General features: G+C 49.3%; 1 protein-coding gene across 1 annotated transcript in view; it reads right to left on the bottom strand.

Moving 5' to 3' along the window:
- The window catches only part of SLCO2A1 (solute carrier organic anion transporter family member 2A1), an 82,210-nt gene that overhangs the window by 42,262 nt on the left and 13,289 nt on the right, over positions 1-26,659 (bottom strand). Inside the window, exon 2 of the mRNA XM_014789481.2 lies at positions 3,637-3,774. Within this exon, the coding sequence (XP_014644967.1) occupies positions 3,637-3,774 (138 nt within the window). The remainder of the gene's footprint in view (positions 1-3,636; positions 3,775-26,659) is intronic.

Genomic DNA, 26,659 nt, shown 5'->3' with positions numbered 1-26,659 from the left:
ATGGGGGAGGGCCCCAAACGGGGGCTCAGGGAAGAAGGACTGGGGTGCCTGCGGCCTGTTCATCTGGAGAGGCCCTTCCAGCTCTCGCTGTCCCAGGACCTGGGCTTGTTTCTCGGAGGGAGGCTGGACCGCCACAGCTGTTATGGCTGATGCTGGCCTAAAACCTTGGTTCCCAAACTTTTCTTCAGCAGTGGAGTCTCTTTGAAAAAACAATTTTTCTCTAATATAAAAATGTATAAAAATGAAGCTGTTCTAGCTGAGGAGAAGACAGCCTCTGCATCCAGGCCTCAGCCCCTCAGCCCTGAAGTGGCCCCTAAAACAGCTCTGTGGACCTCCTGTTAGACCACCTGCAAGTTGTTACAACGTACCCCTGCCCATCAATGTCTCAAACCAAAGGGGCCTCCCGGCAAACTGGTAGGAGGCATTCAGGTTGAGGGGGACCTCTAGGGCTCCCACGGGCTTTGTCTGCTCGGCCCTGGCCTTTAGTAGTGGGCAAGAGAAGCTGCTGCTTCACAGGGAAGATGTCCAACGTCTTCTCCTGTGAGCCAAACTCCTCCTCTTGCCTTTTACACCCAGCCCTGGTCCCCCCTTCCCCTTCCCCGCTGGGCCCCCAGAAGGCTTTGAGACTGGGCTGCAGCCCGGAGGCTCACGCCCCCTGGAGGCTGGCCGCACACTCACACCTCCAGGTGGCCTCACCTTCCCCCTCCACCAGGCGTGGTTCTCCTCTCACATCCCTCAGGCTTCTGACAGGCAGCCTCCCCATGGTCTGTGGTGCCTTCAATCCTGCCCTCGAGCAGCTGGAATCCTGCCTTTTCTTCTTTTTCAGTATCCCTGGGGTCCTCTTCTCCTGTAGCTTCTCAAGCCTGACTAAGTGGCAACAGCTTGCCAGCCAGTCGACTTCTGGATGCACTGTCCTCCATGCCCGTTCCTTACTGCCTACCACAAAAGCTGGGAGCCTCGAGCTTGACCATGAAGGTCCCCTCTGATTTGGCTGCTTTCTGCTTTCCTGGTAAAACCCCTACTTTGCTACTTGGTCTGTTTCTAAATGCCTGGGTCAGAATCAACGGGAGTGTTGAAAGCCCTTTGGCTGAGTTCCTGTCCTATCTTCTCCACATACTCACCCATCCACCCTTTCCCCCGACACACAGACAGACACACACACACACAAATATGCACACAGACACACAGATGGATACACACAGACACATACACAGAGACACACACACAGTCTCACACACGCAGATCACAGATATACACATATAGTCATACACACAGACACACACAAATACTCAGATACACACAGACACAGATACACACACAGACAGACACACACACAATCCCACACAGGCACATAGGATATTAGGTCCGAGGAATGAACTTTCTTATGGTATTTGTCTAAAACCATGCCCATAGAGATGGTCTAAAACCAGATTGTTGAAAAGATCATCTGAGTTTGGGAAAGAAAAGATTTAAGGAGTGAATTATCTTCATTTTTTATTGAACTATAAAAAAATAAACCTCATGTCATGGACTCTGCCACATGTCCCAGCTGGCTACTCCTTGCCCCTTTGCCCACATTTTTGTTCTAAGCATAGGAAAAACAGGAATGAAAATTTAACCATGGAAGACCATTGATTCAGCTACCATCTAGGCTGTGGTGGAGAGAGGATTACCCTACATGCTGGCTCTGATATTGATTAGTAGCAGTGCTAGAACACTGTGTTGAGAGGGATTCAGAGTCTGGACTCAGCAGGGAAGAGGACTGTGGTCGGTTAGTGATGCCTGACAGCGTCAGGATAGGACTGTGTTGACATGAATGTTAGAGACTTGTCTTCCCTGTGTCCTTCATGAGTGAGGACAATATATGCCAGGGCATTGTCAATGTCACAGGCCAACATTTATGAGGGTACATTCTGTATGAGGGGTGCCCAGTCCCTGTTCTGTAGGAGAGCACAACCTACATGGAAAGGCAGACTAAGGGCATCACCAGGAAGCTCAAGACACAGATGCACAATCAGACAGACAGAGATACACGTGTGTACACACACACACAGATACACAGACATTAAAACACACAGACACAGACACACACAGAGAAAGCAGTGGAGGCATGTACATGGCCAGGGAGTTCAGAGGACAGGGTCTGAGGCCCATTGGGCCAGCAGGGACGACTGATGGGCTACAGGCTGCATATGTGCAAGTATGTGCATGTCCCAGGTGTGAGGGAACAGCCCGCGTAGGGGGAGTGCATGCAGAGAGGGCACCAACAGAGATTCCAGCGATGTTGGGAGGACAAGGTTTTGGGCAGAGCAGGGCTTGTGGACAAGGGACTGGGGAGGGGCGGTAGAAGAGGTGGTTGGGGACTAAGAGGGAGGCCTTAGCATGGCAGCCATCAGACAGGCCTGGGCTCAGATCCTGGCTGCACTGTGTACACACGTGTGGCCAACCTGGGATGGGGGACTTGGGCTTTCCTATGCGAGTTTCGTAGCTGGAAATAGGGCTATGAAGAGAGCCCTCCTCCTAGAACGGCAGGGGGATCAGGCACAGGGAGGGCATCCTGGGGGCACTGCTGTGCGGGCCATCGGGTGGAGAAGGAGTGATGGGCAAAGGGGCCTTTCCAGCCAGGAGCAGGTTGGGGGATGGGGAGACTGAAAGGTGATAGTGGTTGGGGGTGTTAGGAGACACCCCACTTCTTTTAGCGCTCCATCTCAGCAGCTGCCCTCAGGGAGCCCCAGTCTCTAAATTACTACATCACCCAGAATTGCACTAAGTGGAGGGAAGACCTAATTATGCTCCAGAGAAGCAGGGGCTCCCAGGAGGGCGAGGCCGCTGCCTCCACTGCAGAACAGTGGCCCTGGTGGAAAGACGAGAGAGAAGCCAGGCCTGGGAGCCCCATCTCCTCACCTGGAGCCGCCGAGGTTGCAGCCACGATGGAGGGAGGGGCACTGCTGCCTCCCCTGCCTCCTTCTCCCTGGCTTCCAGTGACTCCTAGCTGACCCTGCCCTCTGACCTCCTACCCCTGACCTCCTGGCCTACCCTATATTCCACTAACTTTGATGTGCAGTCACTGAGGGATCACATGAAATCCATGTTGTTGGGAGGTCACAGAGATCTGACCTTGTCTGGGAGTCAAGGCCATTGGGCAGCTCTGGCTCCTGTGACCCTCTTAAGATAGAAGCTGCCAGGCCTGGGGCTGTTTCCCCACCTGCATGCCAGGGGCTCATCTCCCCCTGGACTGGGGACAGGCAGAGGCCACATAAACACACGGGTGGTCACACAACTCGATTAGAGGCAGAGTTTGGAGGCAGACAGCCCTGCACACATGGGACAAGCCGCTGCCCTTGCTGAGCCCCAGTGCCCTCATCTGTTGGAGGGAGGAGTGGAGCACCTGCTCGCAGAGCTGCTGTGAGTGGCCCCGAGGTCAGGCGCCACCAGAGGCTCTCAGCTCAGTGCCTGGTGCAGGGAAGTTGCAGGAAATGTAGCTGCTCCCACCATGCCTGTTGCATCTGGCTGTCTCCATTCCCCATGTGTACATCCCAGCTTCCTGTTCCTCTCCTCCTCCTGGAGCCCCCTCCCGGACCCCATGATCAGGGTGGTGCACGAGCGGGGTCCGATGGTCCAGAACCTCCTGCTTACCTCATTCAAGCTGGAAATGAGACCCGAAGAAGAACTGGAGAGGCCAAAGCGCTTCTCGATGGTGGTGAGGCTGCTCTTGAAGTAGGCGCTGTACAGGAGCTGGCAGAGCTGCAGGAGGCCGTGGCAGAGCACGAACACCTGGCGGAAGAGACCTTGGCCCGTGAGGCCTGTGGACAGGGAGCCCTGGCCGCCCACCTTGGCCTTCCATTCTGGGGCCTCTGGGGCATGGAGGCCCAGCAGCCTAGCCTGTTTCCTCCCCTGTTACTTGGAAAGTACTTCACTGGGTGGTCCTGAGAGTGAAATGCTGTCATGGTTATACCCGTGTTTCACCTGCAGACCTACTCAAAGTGGTTAGCCATTCCCACCATTCCACCGTTATCATAAATGGCCCAGTAAAATCACAGGGTTGGGTAAGCACCTGTCCTCCCCACCACTACCAGGGAAGGGCCTGACTTATCAGCCATAGCCCAGGGAATTCGGCACCTTGAATTCTTCTCTGACAGCACCATTGAGGGCTGCTGCTCTGCCCTCCCTCCTGTGTCCTGTGAGGGCTGAAGGCCACTCTCTGGCCAATTCAGGTCACTTCCAGGGGCACAAACAAGCCCTAGGTCACATTGTCCCACTCCTCTTGACATATCCTCCCTTTCCCTCTCCCCCATCAACATCCATCCTCCAAGGCCCACCTCTGATACCCCAATGAGGCACTGCGATGGGTTCTCAAACCACTTGGTTTGAATGACTGTCCCCAGGCCTGTTATCACCTCTTATCAGGGTGTGTGTGATTGTGCCTGCTCCTTTCTAGGAGGATGACAAGGACCCTGGGAAGGCCAGGCCATGGTCTCTGCATCCCATCCTGCCCCATATGCCTTGTCCTGTGGTACGAGGAAATGTGAGTTCAGTTCCGTGGGGGACAGGGACAGATACATGGCAGGGAGGGTGGAGAGGGGTTTGTGGCATCTGGAGTTGGCTCCAGGCTGAGTGCTGGGCCTCCTGGGCTCTCGGCTATTGGGCCCGACCAGAGCAGGCTTAAAGCCAGGAGTCCCACAACCCCGAGCCCCCCTGGAAGGTGCCCCTTCTGGAGATCGCACTTTTCCTCCAGGGAAGGGTGGGGTGCCATTATGTTTCATAGTCAGCCAAAGCTCTTCCCTTAATTGAAGGGCTGGCATCTCAGGGGAGCTGCTGGGGCTCCACCTTCATTTCCGCTTCCTTGCAGAGCCCAGCCTACCCCCACTGCAGGGCCCCATGCCAGGCTGTGGGATCAGAGCTGACCCCTCTCCTACCTGCCAGGGCAGAGCCTTTGCGAGGCCAGCCTGGCGCTTCCAACAGGGCCAGCACTGTCTGTCTGTGCCCATGCAGCCATGTTGGCAGCCTCCAGATCCGAGAAGGTCATCACACCCACGAAATCAGACACCTTTCCAAACTGCCGTCTGCCCTGAGCCCACGCAGCCACCTCACCCCTCACCGGTGGCAGAAGGACGCCGTCCACCCGGATACAGAGGGAGCACTCCATCCCTGCCTCCCGAAGGAGGCTCCGCTCTGCTTCATTTCATATTCACGGGAATTCTTAATAGTTTGTGATAAAGGTATTTTTGAAAATAATGTAGTTGCACTCTCTTCTACAACTGGGGAAACTGAGGTCCAGAGAGGGGGAACCCGAGGGCCTCGCACAGCACCTTGCATGTAGTAGGCACTCTGGCTTAAGTGCCAGGCACTTGAGCTGTCTGGAGTGGACCAGTTCTGGCCCCGCCTCACACACGATGGAGCAACCATAGACAACACCCCCTCTTGGGCCTTTGGTTTCCCCACCTATGAGGTAAGTGGGCTACTTGGTGGTTCTTAACTCAGCTTTGGTTCATAATCAGCTGGTGGTGGGGCAGTGTCTTTGAAATAGAGAGGCCAGGCCCAAGCCCAGGCCTACCGAATCAAAACTGGTAGAAGCGCAGCCCCAAACGCGTTATTTGGAAAAGCTCCTCCAGCAGAATCTGATGGGCAATGGGCGTTATGATGAGACTAGAGGACATGTTCTGGCTCCGACCATTTGTGTGCGGAGAGTAAGATGTGAAGATTAGGAAGAGAAAAACAAACCAAATGGAGACATCCCCTAATCTATAGGAGTTTCCACTATAAAGTAGAAAGGAAGCCAGGAGCTGTGGAACAGGCTGACAGGAAAGCAACACAAGACGGTGAGGGTGATGGTGACGGTGAGGGGGAGAGTGTGAGGATTTGTCCAGGTCAGATTATTTTCCATGGACACAGGGCATCAGTGCATGCTTGAGCCCTGAGGCCCTGGTCCAGGCCAGAGACAGGAAGGAGGCAATTCCATCCTGGATGCCTTGCCAGATCCTCTTCTGACCATCCCCTAAGGCTAATGCCCCCAGACTACTGCCCATAGTCCCCTTGTCTGGACATGGCACCCTTCCTGCACACATTCATTGGAAATCTCATTTGTGGGGCCCACATCTCAGTCCCTCATCCAGAACTTTCCCCAGAGCTTTACACTCAAGCCCATCCCACTGTCTACTGGACGTGTCCACCTGGACACTATCAGACCCCTCGGACTAATCACTTCCCAAATATGGCTTATTGTCCTCCCCCACAAACCCCTCCTGTTTTTCCTTCATCCCCCATCACCTTCACTCAGTTCCCCAACTCAGAAACTGCGAATCTTCCTAGATGCCCCCGTTCCTCACCCCTGGCATCTGGCGCCATTGCTAAGCCTTGTGATTTCTTTTGTGTGCCTCTCGTACTTGACCTGCCCTTCACCTCCAGGTCATGCCTTGCCTCAGGCCCTTTCCTCTCTCCCCTAGATTACTGCAACAGCCTCTCACAGGTCTCCTGTCTGCCCTCTTCAAACCTTCCACCCCACCACCCCAGAAAGAGCTTTCTCAAACACAAATGTGAGTAGGTTACACCCAAATTAACACCTCTCACTGGCTCCCCACGTCCTACAAGATAAAAACCACCGCCCTTGGCATGGTGTCCCAGACACTACCATCCTAGACCCTGCCTGCCTCTTTGGCTCCATATCCTGCTGTGGCTGATTGTATTTTACAAAGATGCTGACATCAGTATCTCCCACCCCACATACACCTCTTTCAATGTGACAATGACATTCCTTCATCAAGTGATGGGGTCTGTGCTCCCTCCCCTTCAGTATGGGTCAGTCTTAGCTACTTGTTTCTAATGAAGAGAACGAAGCAGAATCGATGCTATGTGACCTCTGAGGCTAAGTCCTGAGTCGATAGAGAATCCACCCGGCTCTTTCTCTCTGGGGACCCTTGGAACCCAGACGTCACATTGTAAGGAAGCCCAGTCTTCCCAGCTCATGGAGAGGCCACGTGTTGGTGTAACAGCCGACAGCTCCAGCTAAAGTTTCAGCCTGCTGCCAGCATCAACTGCCAGACATGTTACTGAGTGAGCCTTCAGAGGATTCTAGCTCCAGCCTTCAATGCCACGTGGAACAGAAATGAGCTATCCTCATCACATCTTATACAGATGGCAGATTCATGAGCAAACCAAATGCTGTCATTGTTTTAAGCACTATGTTCTGGGTTGCTTGTTATGCAGCACTAGATAACTGCAACATCTTTCCTTTCAAAATTCATCGAGGTCATACTACTCAAGTTCCCCACAGGACACTTTCATTGTCTGTCTTTGCTCACAATCTGCATAGAATCATCTTCCCCTTCTTAACTCTTCCTCGCCCCTCAGTGGTCCTCTTGTCCAGCATGGGGCTCAGTTATGTGTTTAGTTTAAGGTTTTCTGAAAATGGCAGCACCCTGTTGCTGACTTCTGTGCAGAGGCATCTTGATGGCTTGGCACATGGCTGATATTAAGGGCAGCATCCAGCAGAGGAGGGAGGGCTGTCATAACAGCCTAGGGGAGAGAGAATGAGGGCTGGACCAAAGGCTGGGGCAGTGGGGATGTGGGGAGGGACCTGATCCAGGGCTCCTGCAGGTGGAGGAAAAGGTACAGCATTTCCAGCCTGAGGGCCAGGAAGTGGGCAAGGCCACGTGTGGAGACAGGGGGCCTGGGAGGAGGAGTGTACATGGAGAGGAGGACGGTGAATTCAGTTTTGGAACACCTGAGTTTCTGAGCATAAAGCTCAGAAAAGACCCGTCTCCATCTAACCAAATGAGTAATGAATTAACAGGAGTGACTAATCTTTTCGAAGTTCCCCAGCAGGCTCACGAGAGGAAGGTGAGGTCAGCGGGAGAGAAAATCGGTCTCAGAACTTTTCCTGAAAGATATGCCTTTGCTCTTTCCAGTAAATACAGAAATTCCCCAATTTCTCCCCCCAGATGCTGGGTGGAAGGCTCTGCCTAGAGTCAGCTGGCATCTTTCCACAGCCCACGTCCTCTCACAGAGCCAACCTCACCGCCAGCTGTTGGCCACTGCAGCCCTGTCTGGTCTGGTGCCTTCGGCGTGCCCTGGCAGAAGTGCAGGCATGCATCTGGGCCCCCGGGTTCCAGTGGGTTCAGCAGATGGGGACGAATGAGATACATGGCTGCAGGGGAGGGAAGGGCAGGGAGAAAATGCCAGGAAAAGAGAAAGGAGAGGATGGATGGTTCCAGCAGAGCTTTCTGGCCAGAGCCACTCAGGGTCACAGCCATCTGGCCCCACCTACTGAGCTTATGTGGATGGGACCCTGGGACCATGACCCAGCAGCTTCAACTTCCCAAGTACCTGCTCCCTGGCCAGAATGAGATGGGGCAACACTCGACACAATGCAGGCGAAACAGAAATCCATCCCTCGAGGAGAACATGAGGTTTAAGAGTATATGTAGATGGATTGGAGGGAGAAGGAAAAGGGTTGCTGGTTGGGTTGCAACCCACCCTCCACCATCATTTAGACAAGATAGAGTTATGGGTTTTGACGGTTTGGGTTTTGGAGTCCAACAAGCCTAAGTTTAAATCCTGACTCTGTACGGAACGTGTGACCTTCGACTGTGTATTTGACCTCTCTGACAGCAGTTGCCCCACAGGTAAATGGGAGCTAGGATAATACCTGTTAACGTTGCTATTGTAAGGCTTGCACAAGAGAATGTATTTAAAGCACCTGGCACCCTGCCTGGCCCACAGCAAATGCTCCACATGCCAGAGGATAGTTAATGAGCTGAGGCTTCCTCCACTCCCGCCTCTTGCCCAAGTCTTTGAACCTCTGCTGCTTTCAGTTCTCCTGTGGCATGAGAACTCCAGAACAGAATTTCCCACATGTTACGCGGAACACCACTTGCTTGGGAGGCTCCAGTTGAAAGGATTCCCAGGAGAAAAAAGTTTGGAAAACTTCGCATACTCTAATCCTCCCTCATGAATATTTACAATTCATATTAGCATATTAAAGCCTCTGAGAAAACCTTCGGTAAAGACCTGCTTAACTTTGTTTTACCCAGCTTTCTCAATGCTTCTTTAACCAATGGACCACCCCCACCCCATGTACGCTTTTTAAAAAAATTTATTATAACAGATACTAGCATTCTGCAAAATATGCTTTAGGGAAAGATACCATGTCCCTTTTGGAAAGCAGCTTATGGTAAAATCTGTATCTTGTGATTTCTTCACGAAAGGAAAAGAAAGTAAAGATATATTACACAGACTGTATTATCTTCTTTAAAACAGCACAGCATCATTTTCTATCTCCTCACTCTTTCTTTCTTTTTCATAGCACTTACTCCTTCCTAAAATTACATCACGCATCCCACTCCTCACTGATGGACATCTCCCCCAACCAGAACGTAGACTTCACGGAGGAAGGATGATGTGTGTTTTTTAGAGTACCTCATCCCTGTTGCCTAGAATGATGGCTGGTCCAGAATCGGGGCTCAGTCATTGTCGAGTGAACAAATGTGTCTTTAAATACTCTAACTGATGAACTTTGCTCCAGAATATGCATCCATCAGAGTTGCTGTGTGGGAGGCTGCAGATTTGTTCCAATGATCTGTCCTCAGTCATTTCTGAGTTCTCCCTTCAATCAATCTACAAGCTACAGAATTTACAAGTCACAAACCAGCATTTGTCAGCTTAACTGCCTCACTTATGTACTTGGCTCAACTCTAAATCATTTTCGGATATTTCTAAACCCACACTAAAAAGTTAAAGATTTGCATTTATGTACGAAGGTACTTTCTGGGGCGATAGAAATATTTTCTATTTTGATTGTGGTGGTATTTACACAGATGTATGCATTTGTCAAAACTCATCAATCATTTAAAATCTGTGCATTTTATTATATGTAAACCCTACCGCAATAAAGTTGGAAATTAAGGAAAAATTAATTTTAAAAAGATTTGCAACTATGGAGGTATTCAAAATAATGTTCTGAGGCTTTGAAGGGAATTCCACAGTTTTTTTGTTTTAAATATTATGAGCATTGGCAATGTCATTGGAATAAATTTGTTTATTCAAGGGGCCCACTTTGAAAGGGTCGAAACCCATGTAAATATCTAAGTTTGCGTGTGTGTGCTAATGTCAACATCTAGGTTTTTGTGTGTGTGTTAAAACTACACACGTCTTTAGGCACATCTTGTAGAAGGAAGCTCGAAGAGAAAGCTAATGCAGGGGAACAACATTCTTTCTGGGCGTGGTGGGAAGGAAGCTCTAAGATTTCTAAATGCTCATTCTCACAGCTCCATTCTTTCTCCAATCCTAGCAAACACGAAAAGGAAGCTCAGAGAGGAAGGAAGCAAGGAAATCTGAGTGATCATGAAGATCTTTTTTCCAATAAAGAGCAATCTTTTTACCACTTGTGCCAAAGAGCTAAGAAAGGCTGAACAGATGCTGAGATGCCAAGGGAAGGTTCAGGGTGGAGCCCCAGGCCCCAGCCAAACTTCAGAGATGTAAGTAATAGGACCATGAAGGTAAACCATAAGGACAAGGAGGGACCCCCTCACAGCTCGGGATGAATGAGAAAGGCTCAAAGTGCAGCCCTGACGTTGTTTCCTTTGCTGTTCACGTTCATGAGACTCTTTTCCAAACTAAGCATTAGAACTATGATGTGAGGCATCTCATCAGGGTTCCAGGGTCACGGGGCAGAAGTTCTGAAATGTGATCCCCATAGGGTTATCACCTGTTTAACCACTGACTCTGCTCCCAGCCAACTCTGATTTTGTCCACACACATCCTGGGGAAGGCAACACTCCAGAAAATTCCCCCCATGCCTTATGTCCACAAGGATATGATGTCTCTGAGATAATTTACTGTACTGAAGAAGCCCAGGATTGGGAAGAAAACCATTCATGAGCAGGACAAGGGGCTGGACTGCGACACAGGCTGTGACCTCCCAGTTTGGAACAACTGCTTCTATCCACAAATGGAAGCTGTCAGAATCTAAATGGACCTGTTCTCCAGAAGGAAGGAAGGAAGCGAGGGAGGGAGAAGAAGAAGGGAGGGAAGGAGGCGGGGAGATTGAAGAAAGCAAAGAAGAGCACAGTGAAACCGTATTCTCACCCTCCCCAGCAATGCAGGGAGTTCAGGAGTGTGCTGAGGGCCACTCTGCAGTCCTCTGAGTGAGGGAGGAGACTCTGAGGTGCTGCTTGCTTGAGTTCCTCCAACCTCCGGGAGTCAAAATCTGGCCCCAGAGTCCCTTCTGTTCCTCCTCTCTCTAGGCTGGAGCTGACTGCACCCCAGACAGGCAGGAATACCTCTGAGGCTCACACATCTCTTGGGAAGCACCAGAACTGCGCAGCCATGCTGACAACCTCTGTCTTTAGTTTTTCTGTTGATTACATCCACGCATTTCAAAATAATATGCTTGTTCTGCAATTTCTTGATTTATCACTTTAGGTTGCATGCCATTCTAGAAGAGGACTGAGCTCACTTATTCTCGCATCTCCCACCTCTCTCCCCCGTCCTGCCAACTTCTAATAGTTCTGTCCATATTCGTATCATTATTGGATCACTTCACTTTGTGGCAAGCGAGCTGGGAGCCCCAAGAAGCAGGGCTTCCCCCCTGGGTGCACACACCCAACTAGCTGATGGGTCCTCCATTCACGGGGAGAAGGTTGGATGTGTTTCCCTGGGGCAAAGGGCTGCTCTGTGTTAACCCCTCGCGGTTCAGCTTCACTTCCCATTTCTGCCTTCTGCCACACCCGCCCACTTTAAATCTGTTGCTCTCCAGGGCTGTGCCAAGTCCAAGGGCTCCCCGCAGTGTAGGCCCCATGCATGCACTTGAGGACCTGCCTTCCTCCACTCTACTTCATCCATTGACACTTTCCAACCGCCTTCCATCTTGCTGAAATTATTGAAATTTTTCATCCAATCATAATCTCTCTCCCTTTTTTTTTTTTTCTGTTATTGGTTTTCACCACTTTTTTATTCATTACTTTCATTATAATGAGGGTGTTGCAGATGAGGGGACACAAACATGCTGAGTCTGCCACCTTGAATTATAAACCCAATCTATTTCCTGATACTAAGCCTAGCAAATAAATTAATAATTCTGTCCCCTCTTTTTCAATGGGGAAAAAAAGTAGGGTACTCTCGTCAGGGGACTAAGTAGTCAAACTGAAAAGTGTACCGGGTCCTTCTCCACCACTCTCCCTTCCTTTACACTCATACATCCTGATACCTCGTTTACTTGACTAGAATCTTCCAAAGTGCTTGGTGTGTCTCCAATAGACGGCACGTGGCCAGAGAGTGGTGCTGGCTCTGGATGTCTGCCCGTCTCCCCTTATATTTCTGTTTTTCCGTGTCTCTACCTCCCTAGCCCATTCTTAGTCCTGGTTGGCAGCTCACCAAATGGGTCAGACCTGGGAGGTGAGGCTCCAGAGGCCCTAATGTGATGGGGACAAAGAAGTGAACTCAGAAGGGGTGACCCCTGGCTATTTCTTAATGACCTCAGAGATGCAGGCATCTGAAAGCGGAGGAGGGTCTCTGAGTTGGCTCCTCTGAGGCCCACCTGAGAGGCCCCTAAGAGCCGGAGAGGAGAGAGGGGTCCTTTTCCCTGCCCTGCCAAAAGAAGAAGAAGGAAGCAAAGCAAAGACACAAATGTGTCCTGGAATGAAGGCCGCCTTCAACCAGTTGGCCTGCTTACCCCTCCTGTACCTTCTGTAGGGTGTGACTTTGGATCCAAACCACGGCCTGGTAGTCCCAAAGGAGGATGTCTCTTTTAAGAAGTGATTCAGGAAATCAAATATGTTCCTATGCAGGAAGAATGCTTGAACAAGATAAAGTTCAGAGATTCAAAATAGCCAGCCTAGGGTCAAAGTTGATGGTATTCATAGTAGCAATAATAAAAGCTATCTTGAGTTTTATTAGTATTATGAACTAGAAATGCCTTTGATAAGACAGGGTTCTGGGGGCCCTTGGAAGTATAAAAATCAGAACAGTCTAAATAGAAAAACATAAATTTCCATCACAGCTTCCTTGTTCCTTAAGAGGGAAGCAGTCAGGCTGGAGAGTTGGAACTGGGATCCTGCTGAGGGGGAGGCCAGGGGAGCCAGGCCCCTGGCAGTTCTCTCACTGTCTAGTGTAATTTTTCTCTCCAGCGCCCCCTCGTCGGCATCTACTGTCCACAGAGTGACCTTACTGTCTGGCAGGGTTCTCCTAACATGACAGAGACAGGCCACTCTCTGAGGCCTGTGGGAGCTGCTGCAGGGAGGACGGGAGCCTCAGAGGAGGCCAGGAGGCCACAGGAAACCACAACAGGCACAGAGGAGCATCGTGCTGAGGTGGACTCTCTCCCACCTTTCACACCGCCTGGGGTCCTGGCCGATGCACCCCTCGGAGCCAGGTCCCGAATGAATTGGATTAGACGAGGATCTTTCAGCCATTTTTCAGCTTAGTCCACCCAGCTTAGACAGAATCTCACCTGAAGGCCTCTGTGTAAGATTAAATTAAAATGGACACTAGAAGTCCCAATCTGCACAATTCTCTAGGTTATGTTGTTATTTTCTGTGGTTGCATTTTGTATTATTATGAGCTGGAAAGGCCTTTGATAAGACAGTGTCCTGGGGGCCCTTGGAAGTATAAAGATCAGAACCATCTGTAAAGAAACACGTGGATTTCCATTACAGCATCTTGTTGTGTACAGCACATAAAAGGGAGGTCGACGAGCTTTCTAGGTCCTAATACTGGTAACCCTCAAACACTTTTGGCTGTGGTTGTTTTGTTTTGTTTTTTTCCTAGTGGTGCTTGTCTGAAGCTCAGACCTAGAGATGGAGAAGGCAGATGGCTGAATTGATCTGGTGGCATTTGTGACAGAAGATGAAATGAAAGAGCAAAGGGCGAGACTGCCCGAGGTGACCAGGACCTGCAGTCTGGGCTTTAGAAATCATAGATTAAAAAAAAAAAATTCTAGAAGAGATGAAACATGAGCACATGAGACTAGATGAATTTATCAGATTAGTCAGAAGCATAGTGCTCAAGGTTTCCCAGAAAAATAAAAACTTTGAAACAAAATTATCATTGACATTTATATAAATATGTTTCTAAATTCCTCTACAGAAATTCCCAAAGTCATTTCTTTTTTTAAGTCAGAAAAGCTTTCCTTTATGGAGAATAAGTGCCATTTGTCTTTTTTTGGAAGTTGGCACAAAAGTAATTTGTTCAGTTGAAATAAGGCACCATTAGGAAACCTGCTTTGAATCCATTTATGGCGGGAAAAGAACATCCAGACAGTATTAATATGGAAACTTCACCTATTTGATATTCTTCCTGTTCTTTGCAGTAACAAGAGGATGTTAATATTTTCCCTCCCCTCCCTGAAGGGTTTGAAGATTAACCCCTCCCTTCCTGCCCTCAAGGAAAGGAAGCTGGTTTTTCAGAGAGAGAGAAAGTGAGGAATGGGGATGTGTTACCAGAGGAGCCCAGGACCCTGGGAGCTGATCCCCAGGAAGCCAGCCAGGAAGGAGGGACCCCACTGCCCAAGAAGGCTGGCTCATGCCACAGGGAGGCACTGAGGGGCTGTCTTCACATCATCTCATTTGTTTGTTTACTTATTAATTTCTGTCTCCTCGTTTGTCAGTCTTGGTCATCCTGTATCTTCTGCATCTGGCTGACTATCTGGCACGTGAAAAATGTTCTATAAATATTTGCTGCATAAAGTCAATCTTCCTACCACCCTGAGAGGTACGTATGATTCTTTTAGTTTATGGATGAAGAAACTAAGGCTCAGGGAAGCTTACAAATTTGTCTCGTATCACACAGTTGGTAAATCCACCATCATTCTGCTCCACCGAGCTGCCCAATCTGATGAGAGTTTGAGGGAAGGAGGCATCGCGGACGTTGCTTTCACCAAGATTGACAGTTACCTAACTGCCAAATGCAGTGGGCTCTCTGGGGATCGCTTTACCTGAGTTCTGAGCATTTGACACTCTTGGTCCCCCTCACTCTGTGTGATGGCACCTGCCTCCCTGGTGCTCTTGCTCTCACTCCGACTGTTCCTTCTTAGAAATCCTTGTGGGAGCCCTTTTCTGGCTCCCAGCCTGATGTGGATGGTATCTGGCTTTGTTCTAATGTTCTAACCCCTTTTGCCCGTCTCTCCACACGTGCTAGCCCTGGCGTCCTAGTCACCCACCCGCGGGGTCATCCTCAGCGGCATCCTGAAGCCTCCAGTCCACAGCTAGAGTGCAGACCTCCCTCCTCAACCCAGGCTTTGCAGTAAACTGCCTCCCATACATTTCAACTTTGGCTCTGGATCAGTATCTGAAATTCAAGTCCCAAGTTATTGTCATTACTGTCCCTCCTCTCAATTCCAGTTCTTGCCCTGGTGCTTCAAGCTCCAAACCAAGACTCAAATCTACCCCACACTCTCCATCTCCACTGCCGCCCTCCAGTCCAGGTCCCCGTCAGATTCCAACTGGCCACCCTCACACGTTCCTACCCCTTCCCTAAGCCCACTCCTTCCTCCTTCCAATCCATTCTTTAACCAGCAGCCAGAGTTATTTTTTAAGAAACTTTAAGTATTCTTTAAGAGACTTTATTTAAGTATAACATTCACACAAAAAAGTCACAAGTCATAAGGGTACAGCTTGATAAAATTTCACAGACCGAGGACACCTGAGGGACCAGTACCCACATCGAGAAACAGAACGTTTCCAGCTTCCCAGGAGCCCCCTAGCGCCGTTCTCAGTCAGCACCCACCACCAGGGTAACGACTTTCCTGACTTTTGGCAGCGCAGGTTACTTCGCCTATTTTATACTTGACAGAAATACAGTCATATAGTATGTTAGCGTGATCTTCTGAGATCAGAGCCTGTCATGACCCTGTGAAGAACCCTCCAATGGACTCGCACCACCTCAGATTAAAATCAAGCAAAGTAGGGGCCACCCCGGTGGCGTAGTGGTTAAGTTCGCGTGCTCAGCTGTGAACCCCGTGCGGCGGCTCGGGGTTCATAGGTTTGGATCCCGGGTGGGGACATATGCACCACTTATCAAGCCATGCTGTGGCAGGCGTCCCACGTATAAAGTAGAGGAAGATGGGCACGGATGTTAGCCCAGGGCCAGTCTTCCTCAGCAAAAAGAGGAGCATTGGCAACAGATATTAGCTCAGGGCTGATCTTCCTCACACACACACAAAAAAAAAATCGAGCAAAGCCCCCAGCTACAGGGCCCTCCCTGCTTCAGTCCTCATCTGCCCGCTCTCACTGTGCTTCCCACAGTGGCCTCCTCTCGGGTCCCAAGCTACCTACAGTCAGTCTGTGCTAATAAGCAGTTGAAATTTGTAGCTGAGTGGAAAGGTCATGGCCCTTGTGAGATGGTGTGTTGCCTCAGAGCCTTTGGGGGTGGGGGCCTTCTCTACCTGGGGGTTCTTTACTCCCACCCCCTCCCTTGGTTAACTTCTACTCACCTATCTTTCTCGGGGCAAAGAATGTCACTCCTGTTACACATTCTCCATTGTTCCTTCAGGGCACTGAGCCCAGATTGCAATTACAACCACCTCGAGTGTTTCAGGCCCTGCGGCAGTGCTGGCACCCAGCACATACCTGTCACCAGCCAGGAGGGTGGAGGAGGGAAATGACCACAGATCACTCCTGCTACTTTATGAGAAAGAGGTGATCTGCTCGGCAAATATTTGATGATGAACAAATCAATGGGAAAGAAATTTCAGTGAATGATACCACCAGTTACCTAGGTACCCATAAGTCATAAGAAAGCGGATGTAAAATTATCAAAATAGACTGTAAATTCTTTGTAAAAATAGGTATTGTTTTCCTTTTACGGTATCCGTTTATCTCCCCACAGACCTCTGGAGGCTAGTAAGTTACTTAGCAAACCCTTGTAAATTCTTTCACTTTCATCAGAGTTATGCCCAGGGCCAGCTCCATATTAGAGCTCCCAAATATTTCCATTTGGAGAGATGAAACCCTGGACCCATTTTCAACTCTTTGCCCTGCCAGGTGTTTTAGCAGAGAAGGGGCTGGCAAGCAGCTCTGAGCAGTGAGGAGGGGGTGTCTAGGTATTGTGAGGGGCCTGAGGAGGTTTCATCAGGACAGGAGGACAAAGAAGGAGCCCTTGCCCAGGGAAATCCCTGCTCCGGGCAGCCTGCGCCCACCCACTACCAGCTCGGCCTCAGCAGCAGCAGCTCTGGGAAGACCATCCCACAACCCCCCACAGAGTCTGCCGAGTTCCTGATAAACCACAGCACGCCCAGCCCAATCAACGCCACAGTGGAGGTCTGAGAACAAAGCTCCAAGAACCAGTAATAGAGTCAACAACAGCAGACACTTGACAGAAGGTGAGCACATGGCTCACCGTGAGAGGCCAAGGCATGGACGTGCGTGGACACCTGTCAGCCCTGACCCCAGGCACGATGCTGGGCTCTGCTCATTGTTAGCATTGTCCCCTCTCGTTGCTCCGATGTCAGAGTTCCTCCTGAGGCTACGGCATTCCGGAGTTGCACACCCATGCAACAGATAGGTGTGCTCAGCCCGCCACCCCCACCCCCACAGGCGCACAGAGGCAGGGACTCCCCTGCCACAGCCCTGTCACTGTTTTCCTCCACGGGAACATTCTCACACCCGTCCTGATTACCCTGGCATTCCCCTGCCTGCCGAGGGACATAGGATTCACAACCACGGGCTGTTCTCATGGGTGGCCACTCCCTTCCAAGACCCCATCACTCCAAAAGTGATGGCAGCTCCCTAAAAACTCGGTCTCGTGTGGAGCAGGCCCTTGACAGCCAGGATAAGATGTTCAGGGGAAAGAAAAGGAAAGCCCAACCAGCAACAGAACAGATTGTTCGACAGAGGGAAATCGCCACACTCCTGTGGTCATTCCCTCCCTCTGCTGTTCTGGCGGCAGGTGGAAGGATGGTGGAGGAAAGGCTCTTTGTCTAACATTCAAGTCTCTCTGTCCTATCAGACACCTCAAGAGAATGAAATGTCCTCCCTAAGAACTAAGCTGTGAGCACAATTCCAGATTCCACCACTTGACCTCCTGTAGATCATAGGAGGGCACGTAACCTGGCAGGCTCTGTTTCCCGCTGATTAATGACAGTCCAAATACTAAAGATATGGACCCAAAGGACTACACCACCTGCAGTGACTCTGGGCAGGGAAGCCGAGATGTCTGTCCTCGTGGGCCTGCCCTTCAGCTCCCCACAACCCCCTCTCCCCTCCAGCCCCGCACGTGGTCCCCCAGCACTCTTTGTTACCATCCTCACAACTGATCTCATGTCTCTCTCCATCCTACTCCCTCTGCCTCTGGACTCACAGCAGAAACCTGAGTGCATTCTCTACCACCTACACTGCCCCCAGCCTCCTTGCTGGGTATTATGGGTTGAATTGTGTCCTCCAAAAAGATATGTCGAAGCCCTAATCCCTGATACCTGTGAATGTGACATTATTTGGAAATAGGGTCTTTGCAGATGTAATCAAGTTAAGGTGAGGTCACACTGGAATAGGGGGGTCCTAATCCCATGACTTTTGTCCTTATATGAAAAGGAAGTTCGGATAAGAAACACACAGGACAATGGAGGCAGAGAATGGAGTGATGTGTCTACAAGCCAAGGAACACCAAGGATTTCTGGCAATCACTAGAAGTGCAGGAGACATGCCCTGTGACCCCCTTGGTCCTCATTCCCTCAGTTCAATGACAGAATCCTGTCCGTCTGGCCCAAACATCCTCAGCTGACCCTACCAGAAACCTGTCCACCTTTCCTGGCCCCATCACATTTCCTCCTCCAGCTCCAGGGAGAGTCTGCTCTCACCTGCTCTCCAGGTGACTGAGGAAGCAGATTGCTTTATTTTTTAATTGTTCAAGTTCCTCTGAATTCACCCAGCTATTTCCTTAATTCCTCTATTACTCATTTATTGTCCACTGTGGACAAACACCATGACAGCCAAGGCCTCCTGTGCTGGTTGTCCATTTCCTGCCTCACCTCTGCTCCCATCCTTGATTTGTCATGTCTTTGGGCTCCACTCCCTGCTCTGGGCATCCCCTTTCTCATTGCCAGGCTCTTCTGCCTTCCATCCACAGCTGGAGGGTCCTGACTGCTCATGTTCCATGAGAATTTTCCCCAAATGCACAGACCTTTCTTCTGTGGGAGCCAAATAGCTACAAGAAGCCCATGTGAAATGGAGCGGGCCTTCCTTCTCTCTACAAACTGAAACTGTTTCCCCTCTTCCTTTTGAAGCTGTCACGTAGAGTGCCCTGCCTTCTTGGCTGATGATAAATTCTCACAAGTAGCAGAGAGTCAGTCTGTAGGCATTTCTCCACCAGCCAAAGAATGTCAACTCACCAATTTTTCTAGACTTTATAAAGGACAGAGATCCAGACTGATCTGCTTTTGCAGACTTTTCCTTTTCCAGACTCATTCTAAACCTGTGCTTGCCAGCAGGCATACCTGTAGGAGGCCTCCTTACCTTGCATGGCTGGCTCAGGAAGGCAGCAGCAGCCCTGTCACACTGAAATTGTGTCTATTCCTTGAGCCCATCCCTCTTCATCTGGGTTCTGACTCCTTGTGCGTGCTGCCCTCTGCCTGGAACACTCTCCTGCCCCCTCCCTTGCCTCCTTGCTGGCCTAACTCTGACATCCCTGTCAAGCTCTGTTTAAACTTCACTTCCCCAGGAACCCTTCCTGGTCCCTTATCTAGGCTACTCCCCTGCTGACACGCTCCTATAGGGACCTGCATGCCTCTCTCTCTAATGCCACCACACTTGTGATTCCAGGGCAATTGTGGTTGTATGGGGGATCCACTCCTGAAGACCTCGCTTAGTTCAAAACACAAAGTCAAGACTTACTCCTTCACTGGATGCCGTGTCTCCCTATGATGGCAGAAATGGCACCTCACTCTGGCAAAGGTGCAGACACAGTTTACAATTCCCTTGGCCTGCCAGCTTTGACAGATCTTATTGGGGACTGTGTGTGTGTCTGGTGGTGGTGGGAGGGGGGGTGGTGCATTATTGCTAATTTTGCCCAGAAGGAACATTTGAAATAATGTGATAAGCAAATATTTGTTGAATATCATTATAGGCCAAGCACATCCCAGGGGAGACAAATAGCCAAGCAGGGCTAGACCACCCTGGGGGCAGTTTGTTAATAAGATGAGGTATATGTACCCAATACAAGTGATACAAGTAATGGTGCCAGAGGCATTCAGAACACCAGAAGGTGAGAGAGAGGTCCCTGGAGAAAGCAAGGTTGGGGCTAGGTTTTTGAGGATGAGGAGAATGTCAGAAAGTGGAGAGGGAAAAAGGGGGTCTTCCTAAGCCCAAGAGACAAGATGAGGAATGGAAAAACACAAACATGATTAGGGGTCAGGAAATGATCTGGTTAGTCCAAGAAAGTTCTGGCTAGGTGAGAGGAGAAAACCAAGTCAAGAAAGAGGATTGATGACTGAGAGGGGCCACAGAATTTTATTTCTCTCTGGCCATCACTGAAGACTTTTGAGCAGGGATGACGCACGTCGAACATTTTAGAAAGGTTAATCTGTAACAAGGTGAAGGATAGAGGAGAGAAGATAGACTAGAGGCAGGGAGGCCATTGCAAGGTCTTGGAACAAGGTAGAAGAAACCTCCAGTCATTGGTGGCTGTGGGCCAGGGGGCATCAACTTAGGGGAAGGCAATGCCTTGATGACTAAGCAGAGATGGGGGATGGTGAGTGAGTGTCTGAAGACCAAGGAAAGGGGAGGATGATGTTAGGGAAGCAAGAAATTCAAAAACCATGGGGAGCAGGGTGAGTGGTGGGAGGCAGAGTTAGACTATGGTCCTGGGAAAGACACGAGAGGACATCCAGGGAGCCATCCTCGGTTTGACGCTAGCCAGCAGGTGCCTCTAAGGAAAGAGAGCCTCACTTCTGACAACTCTTCAACCCCAAGCCCGGGAAGAAAGGATAAGGCCCCTTCCAGACCATACAGAATCCAAGGACCAATCCCCAAATTAAAATGGTGACCCAGTAGCTACATTCGGGGTCTTGAAATAAATCCCCCTTGGGCTTTCTGCAATGTTGGAGCTCCTTGAGCAATACTGCAGCTGTGGGAAGATGTCTCGTCCCATTATCTCTGTCACCTTTTGCCCCTTGTCCCTGAGGCCAGAGCCTTGTGCCTTGTTAGACTGCACACAGCTGCAAGATGCTATCTGTAAGATGGAGGGTTTGCCTGAAACACAGCCCCAGGGATACCTCCTCATAGAACCTCACTCATTAAATTTGCAGAAGAATTAGGAGGACAGACAGGCCTTTGACGAGGCTCTCTGGGACATCTGAATTCTGACTTGAATGATGAAGGATCTGGAGCCTGACAGAGGCTGTTTGATTTCCAACAACATATATGATTTGGTCCAAGTCGAGTCTTGTCTAGTCTTTAGATGGGTGGAAGTCTACTCATCTGGTCCCCACTCTGCCCATTTTCCAGGCGTGGGCAGCCCTGTCATTGAAGGCTGCATCAGGATGCAGGTGGTCAGGCCATCTGCTTGGTCTTCTGTGTTCATCACTAGCCAGCACTTGACCTGGGGCACCTTTGCCCCAAAGAGCCTCCATTCCAGCTCTACTCTCTCCATCACTTCAACAACTTATTTCTGGACTTCTCCGGACAGAGGGCTGCTCCTTCTGTGGCCTCCTCTCTTTGACTTTCCTATCTTTCCCTCCCCTCTGTCTGCCTTCCTCCCCTCTCTAATTCTCAGATCAGCAAGGAGCGGGGTAGAGGGAGAAGCACTTGCAGGGCCCAGATCAGGAAAGGCAGAAGAAACTGAGTGCGTTCCAGTCTTCAGGCAGACAGAAGAGAGAAGGCTTCAGTCAGCACCGCAGAAAATGCCCAATGCCTTTCTTGGAAAAGTTTCCTCAGGTCCCAGGCTAGCATGAGAGAGGAAAGGAAACTGTAACATGAAAGGTCACGGCAGGAGGTCAGGCAAGCATGCTAGTCTCTTTCCCGTCAGAACGCCATGTTTAGAGGAAATCAATTGGAACATCCTTCCCTGGTACCCACACCCTCTGGCACTCTCTCCCACCCCCACCACCCAGGGCCCCAGGGAGTGATGAGGGGAGTGGGCCCCAGTGATCTCCACCGTTGCTGGGAGGGGTCATTCAGGGTGTCAAGGTCTTCTCTGAGCTATAAAATGTCCAGTCTACACACAGGAAATGAGGGCAGGAGAGGGAGTAAGGGGGAAAACAAGCCAATTTCTCAAATTCCCTGTTTACCCACAGTCTTTATTTATTTATTTATTTTTTTTTTAAAGATTTTATTTTATTTTATTTTTTTATTTTTCCCCCCAAAGCCCCAGTGGATAGTTGTATGTCGTAGCTGCACATCCTTCTAGTTGCTGTATGTGGGACTCGGCCTCAGGATGAACGGAGAAGCGGTGCCTCGATGCACACCCGGGATCCGAACTCGGGCCACCAGCATCGCAGCGCGCGCACTTAACCACCAAGCCACAGGGCCGGCCCTTACCCACAGTCTTTAGATTTAAGCTATGGATATCATTAGTTAGAGCACCAGACCTCAGCCTCTGAGAACATTTACCATCACCAAACTACCTGAGAAAACAGAGGGATTGAAATGGAACTCAGCCTAGCACAGCGAGCCTGCGTGCCCAGAGCACCCCTGGAGATTCTCCGAATCCCAGCAAGTGGCCAGCCATGCTCCTCCAGGCTGAGAAGACTCTGCCCCCCACATCCTCTCCACCCTCCCTACCCTCCTTCCTCCTGGCCCAGAGGCAGGTCTTGGGGCCTGAGGTTCACAGCCCTTGGCTTTGCCCCAGGCCACACACCACAGAAAGCTCTAGGAGGCCTTCACTGGCCAATCTAGGATGCTACCCAAAGTTTCTCCCTTCAATTACGGCTCCACATTAGAGTCTCGTGTTCCCTAGGAACCATTTCAGTTGTCTATGATTACTTCCATCAGTCACTTTAATGAATACCTTGGGGACAAGGATATCACAGCCACTTCAGTGACCTCTGCATGTGAATCAATGCCCAATATGCACCTCGCCTCAGAGCCAAGGTTCTTGAACTTCAGTATGCATCAGAATTACCTAGACGGCTATTGAAACAGCTTGCTGGGCCACACCTCCAGTTTTGGATTCAGTAGATCTGGGGTGGGGCCCAAGAATTTGCATTTCTAACAAGTTCCCATGTGATGCCGATGCTGCTGGTACAGGGACTACACTTCAGGAAACACAGCCTCAGACTCAAGTAGGTCCTCCTGAGCTCTAACCTAAAAGCGTCCTTCCAGACATCTCTTTCTTGGAGACAAGGCCCAATCTCTGTGTGCAAAACCATTACAAAGGAATGGGGTAAACTGAGGCAATCCCTTGATTTCTCTGCACTCCCCTTGGCCATCTGCCCATCTGGGCACGGGGTCTCCTCACCTGGTGAGAGTCTGGCCGAACTGTCAGTGTGGGCCAGGAGCACCCCACAACTAGCTCTGGCTGTGCACTCTTTCCACCTCCCAACTCCTTTGAGCCCTCCATGCTGCCTCACCTAGAGCTCCTGAAGGCAGTGCAAGGGAATGTGGTTTCATCACTGCACCTGGTTTGTCTTGGCTGGGGTTTCTTCCTGCAGGTTTCAAGCCTCCTGGATGAAATCATCAATAAGTATCTTTAGATGAGGAAAGATTAGCTGAGCAAATACTTGACGCCTACCAGCTGCAGTCCTAGGGGCAGCAGACATGAGCTCACCTACCTTTTCAACACCGCTGTCAATTCATGTCTGCAGCCCAGGGGCCTATGACCTCACAGCAAGTCACAGAACAAATACAGGTAAGCAACACCAGGCAGGGGCATCTAGACACTGGTGATAGGCTGCTCTGTGGAAAGGAGGGAAGCAGACCCTGATAAGGGGATTTTCAAACTGAGGAGTGGATGGAATGTCCCATTCCAGACATCCTTGTGGAAGCTCGCCTCTAAGCACACCTTCCTCCCATCAGTGACTTCAGTAAAGCCCCTCTGGCCTCCGCACCCCTCCTTTTGGGGCTGCCTGTTGCCCAGTGGTGCTCACCTCTCCTGGCGCCCTCTGCCTGCAGCTGCTATGTTCTGTCCTGTACATGTCCTGAATGTCACTGCCCTTTGACCCTGTGACAGTGTTTTGATGTGTCAATTTGGCTAGGCTATGGTTCCCAATTATTCAATCAAAGACTAATCTAGGTGTTGCCATGAAGGGGGTTTGCAGATGTAATTAAAATATATAATGAGTTGACTTTAAGTAAGGAAGATTATTCTAGATAATCTGAGTGGGCCAGATTCAATCAATCAGAAGGCCTTAATAGCAGGAGGGAGAGAGAGAGAGAGAGATCCCTTCTCTGAACAGAAGCTTCGGCCTAATATCTGTGATCACCCTTCCCTGAGTGCCTGCCCTATGAATTTGGGGGTTGCTTATCTAGCCCCCACAATTGTATAAACCAATTCCTTGAAATAAATCTCTTAATACATATACATACACATACGTGTGTGTGTGTGTGTGTATTTTCTATTAGCTCTGGTTTGATTGAACCCTGAAGTAGACAAAATAATGGCCTCCCCAACATCCGTGTCTTAATACTCAGAACCTGTGAATATTTTGCCTTACATGGCAAAAAGGACTGTGCAGATGTGATTAAATTAAGGTTCTCAGAATAGGGAGATTATTCTGGATTATGTGAGTGGGCCCGGTGTAATCACTAAAGTCCTTATAAGAGGGAGGCCGGAGGGTCAGAGTCAGAAAAAAAGGTGAGAGGACAGAGATTTCAAGATGCTAAGCTGCTGACTTTTAGGATGGAGGAAGGGGCCACGAGCCAAGGAATGTAGGTGGCCTCTAGAAACTAGGGAAGGCAAGGAAACAGATTCTCCACTTCTCAGCACTGTAAGATGGTAGATTCGTGTTCTTTTAAGCCACTAAGTTTACGGTGATTTGTTACAGCAGCAACAGGAATTTAATACAAACCCTGATTCATACTGCCCTTCCCTTCTCCCCACTACCAATAATGCCCTCATTCAGGCCACCTCTTTTCCCTCAGCAGGACCACACTTCCTCCTTTTCCATGTCCCAGGAAAATCAGTTGTCTTGCCTGCTCAGCTCTCCCTCTGAGAACAGCGCTCCCCCTTGTTTTAGAGAGGGGCCCCTATTCACCACATGGTTCCAGGAGAAGCCCCCAGTTAGAGGACCCTGCCCTGCCTCGGGGAGGGGCACATGACCCAGCTGAACCAATCAGAGTCCTGCCCCAGGAATTTTTCAAGTTGTAACTAAATGAAGGGCAGCAGGTATGCTGGTTGCTGACCATGACTCAGCCATGAAGAAGACAGGTTTACAATGGAAGATAACAACAGTGATGTTCAGAGAGAAATAGAGAGGATAGACAGAGCCCAGCTGGCACTCCAGTCCACCTGCCCAAAGCCTTCACACATTTTTCTATTGTGTTTCTTGTTGATTATCAGGAGATCCTTGTATATTTCAGACATTAGTGCCTAGTCAGTTTTAGATGTTGCAAACATATCCCAATCTGTCATTCTTTTTGCCTTAAACACTCTTCTATTATAAAAGTAGATGTCTTCTTTCTTTAGTTGGCATTCTCCTGATAGATCTTCTTTTGTCCTTTGATTGTCAACCTTTTCTTTTAAAGAGCACGTAACTACATTTTCTCTCTCTCTCGCTTTTTTATCCAATCCGAGATTCTCTAGCTTTGAAATGATGGTAAGAATAGTCTATTTTCATGTGATGTAATTTGCTGATAAATTTAGATTTATATCTGCCTCATTTTATTGTGCTCCTATTTACCATGACTTTTTTTGTTGTTATTATTATTATTTTTCCTTTCCTAGTCTTTGTTTGATTAGGTTTCTACTTTTTACCCTCTTCTGCTTTGGAAGGTATTCATTCAATGTCTTTTCTCTTAATGATTAGCCATACATTTTAACATACCTAACTGACCTAACAAAGACTAAAGTTAATTAATTCTTCCACTCTCCTCCCAAACAAGCCAAGGACTTAAGATTTTAACTTCAATTTTCCCTTCCAATTATTGGTGTGTATTATTCTACTTCCATCTTTTCTGCCCTCCATAAATCATTATTATTTTTATCTAGCTACAATCTATAATTACTACCACTTTTTGCATCCTACTCTTTTCTTCTGTGTTTGATTTCCTGCTTTATGAATTTTATCCTTTAGTAGTTTATTTTAGTGAGGACTCATGATTAGTAAATTCTCTGCCTTTGTGTGAAAATCTCTATTTTGTCCTCTCAAATTATCATTTAGCTGTAAGATTTGCCTTTGGTGGTAATTTTCTCTTAGCATTTTGAAAATTATTCCATTATTTTCTAGTACCTTTTATTTATTTTGAGAAGCTTGTTGTTGGTCTAATTATTGATTCTTACAAGTAATCTGTAATTTCATGCTAGTAACTCTTAAAATTGTTCTGTCTTTACTGTTCTGCAGTTTCAGTATGCTGTGTATAGGTAGGTGTCCTTTTTTTGTAAATTCCTCTCAGAACTTACTGTGCTTTCTTTATATTGAGGTCCATATGTTTTATTAATTATGGGAATTCTTTGTCATTTTTTCAATATTGTCTATCATCTATTCATTCTATTCTCTTCTTCGGTACTCATTTCTGGCTTACAGTGGACTTCATCCTTCCTGTCTCCATCTCTCACAATCTGTCTTTCAGTTTCCACTTCT

This window comes from Ceratotherium simum, chromosome 5 (assembly GCF_057802395.1).
Source record: "Ceratotherium simum simum isolate JZ-2026a chromosome 5, ASM5780239v1, whole genome shotgun sequence".
In the NCBI taxonomy this organism is placed as follows: Eukaryota; Metazoa; Chordata; class Mammalia; order Perissodactyla; family Rhinocerotidae; genus Ceratotherium; species Ceratotherium simum.
This window is presented reverse-complemented; position numbering and strand designations above follow the sequence as displayed.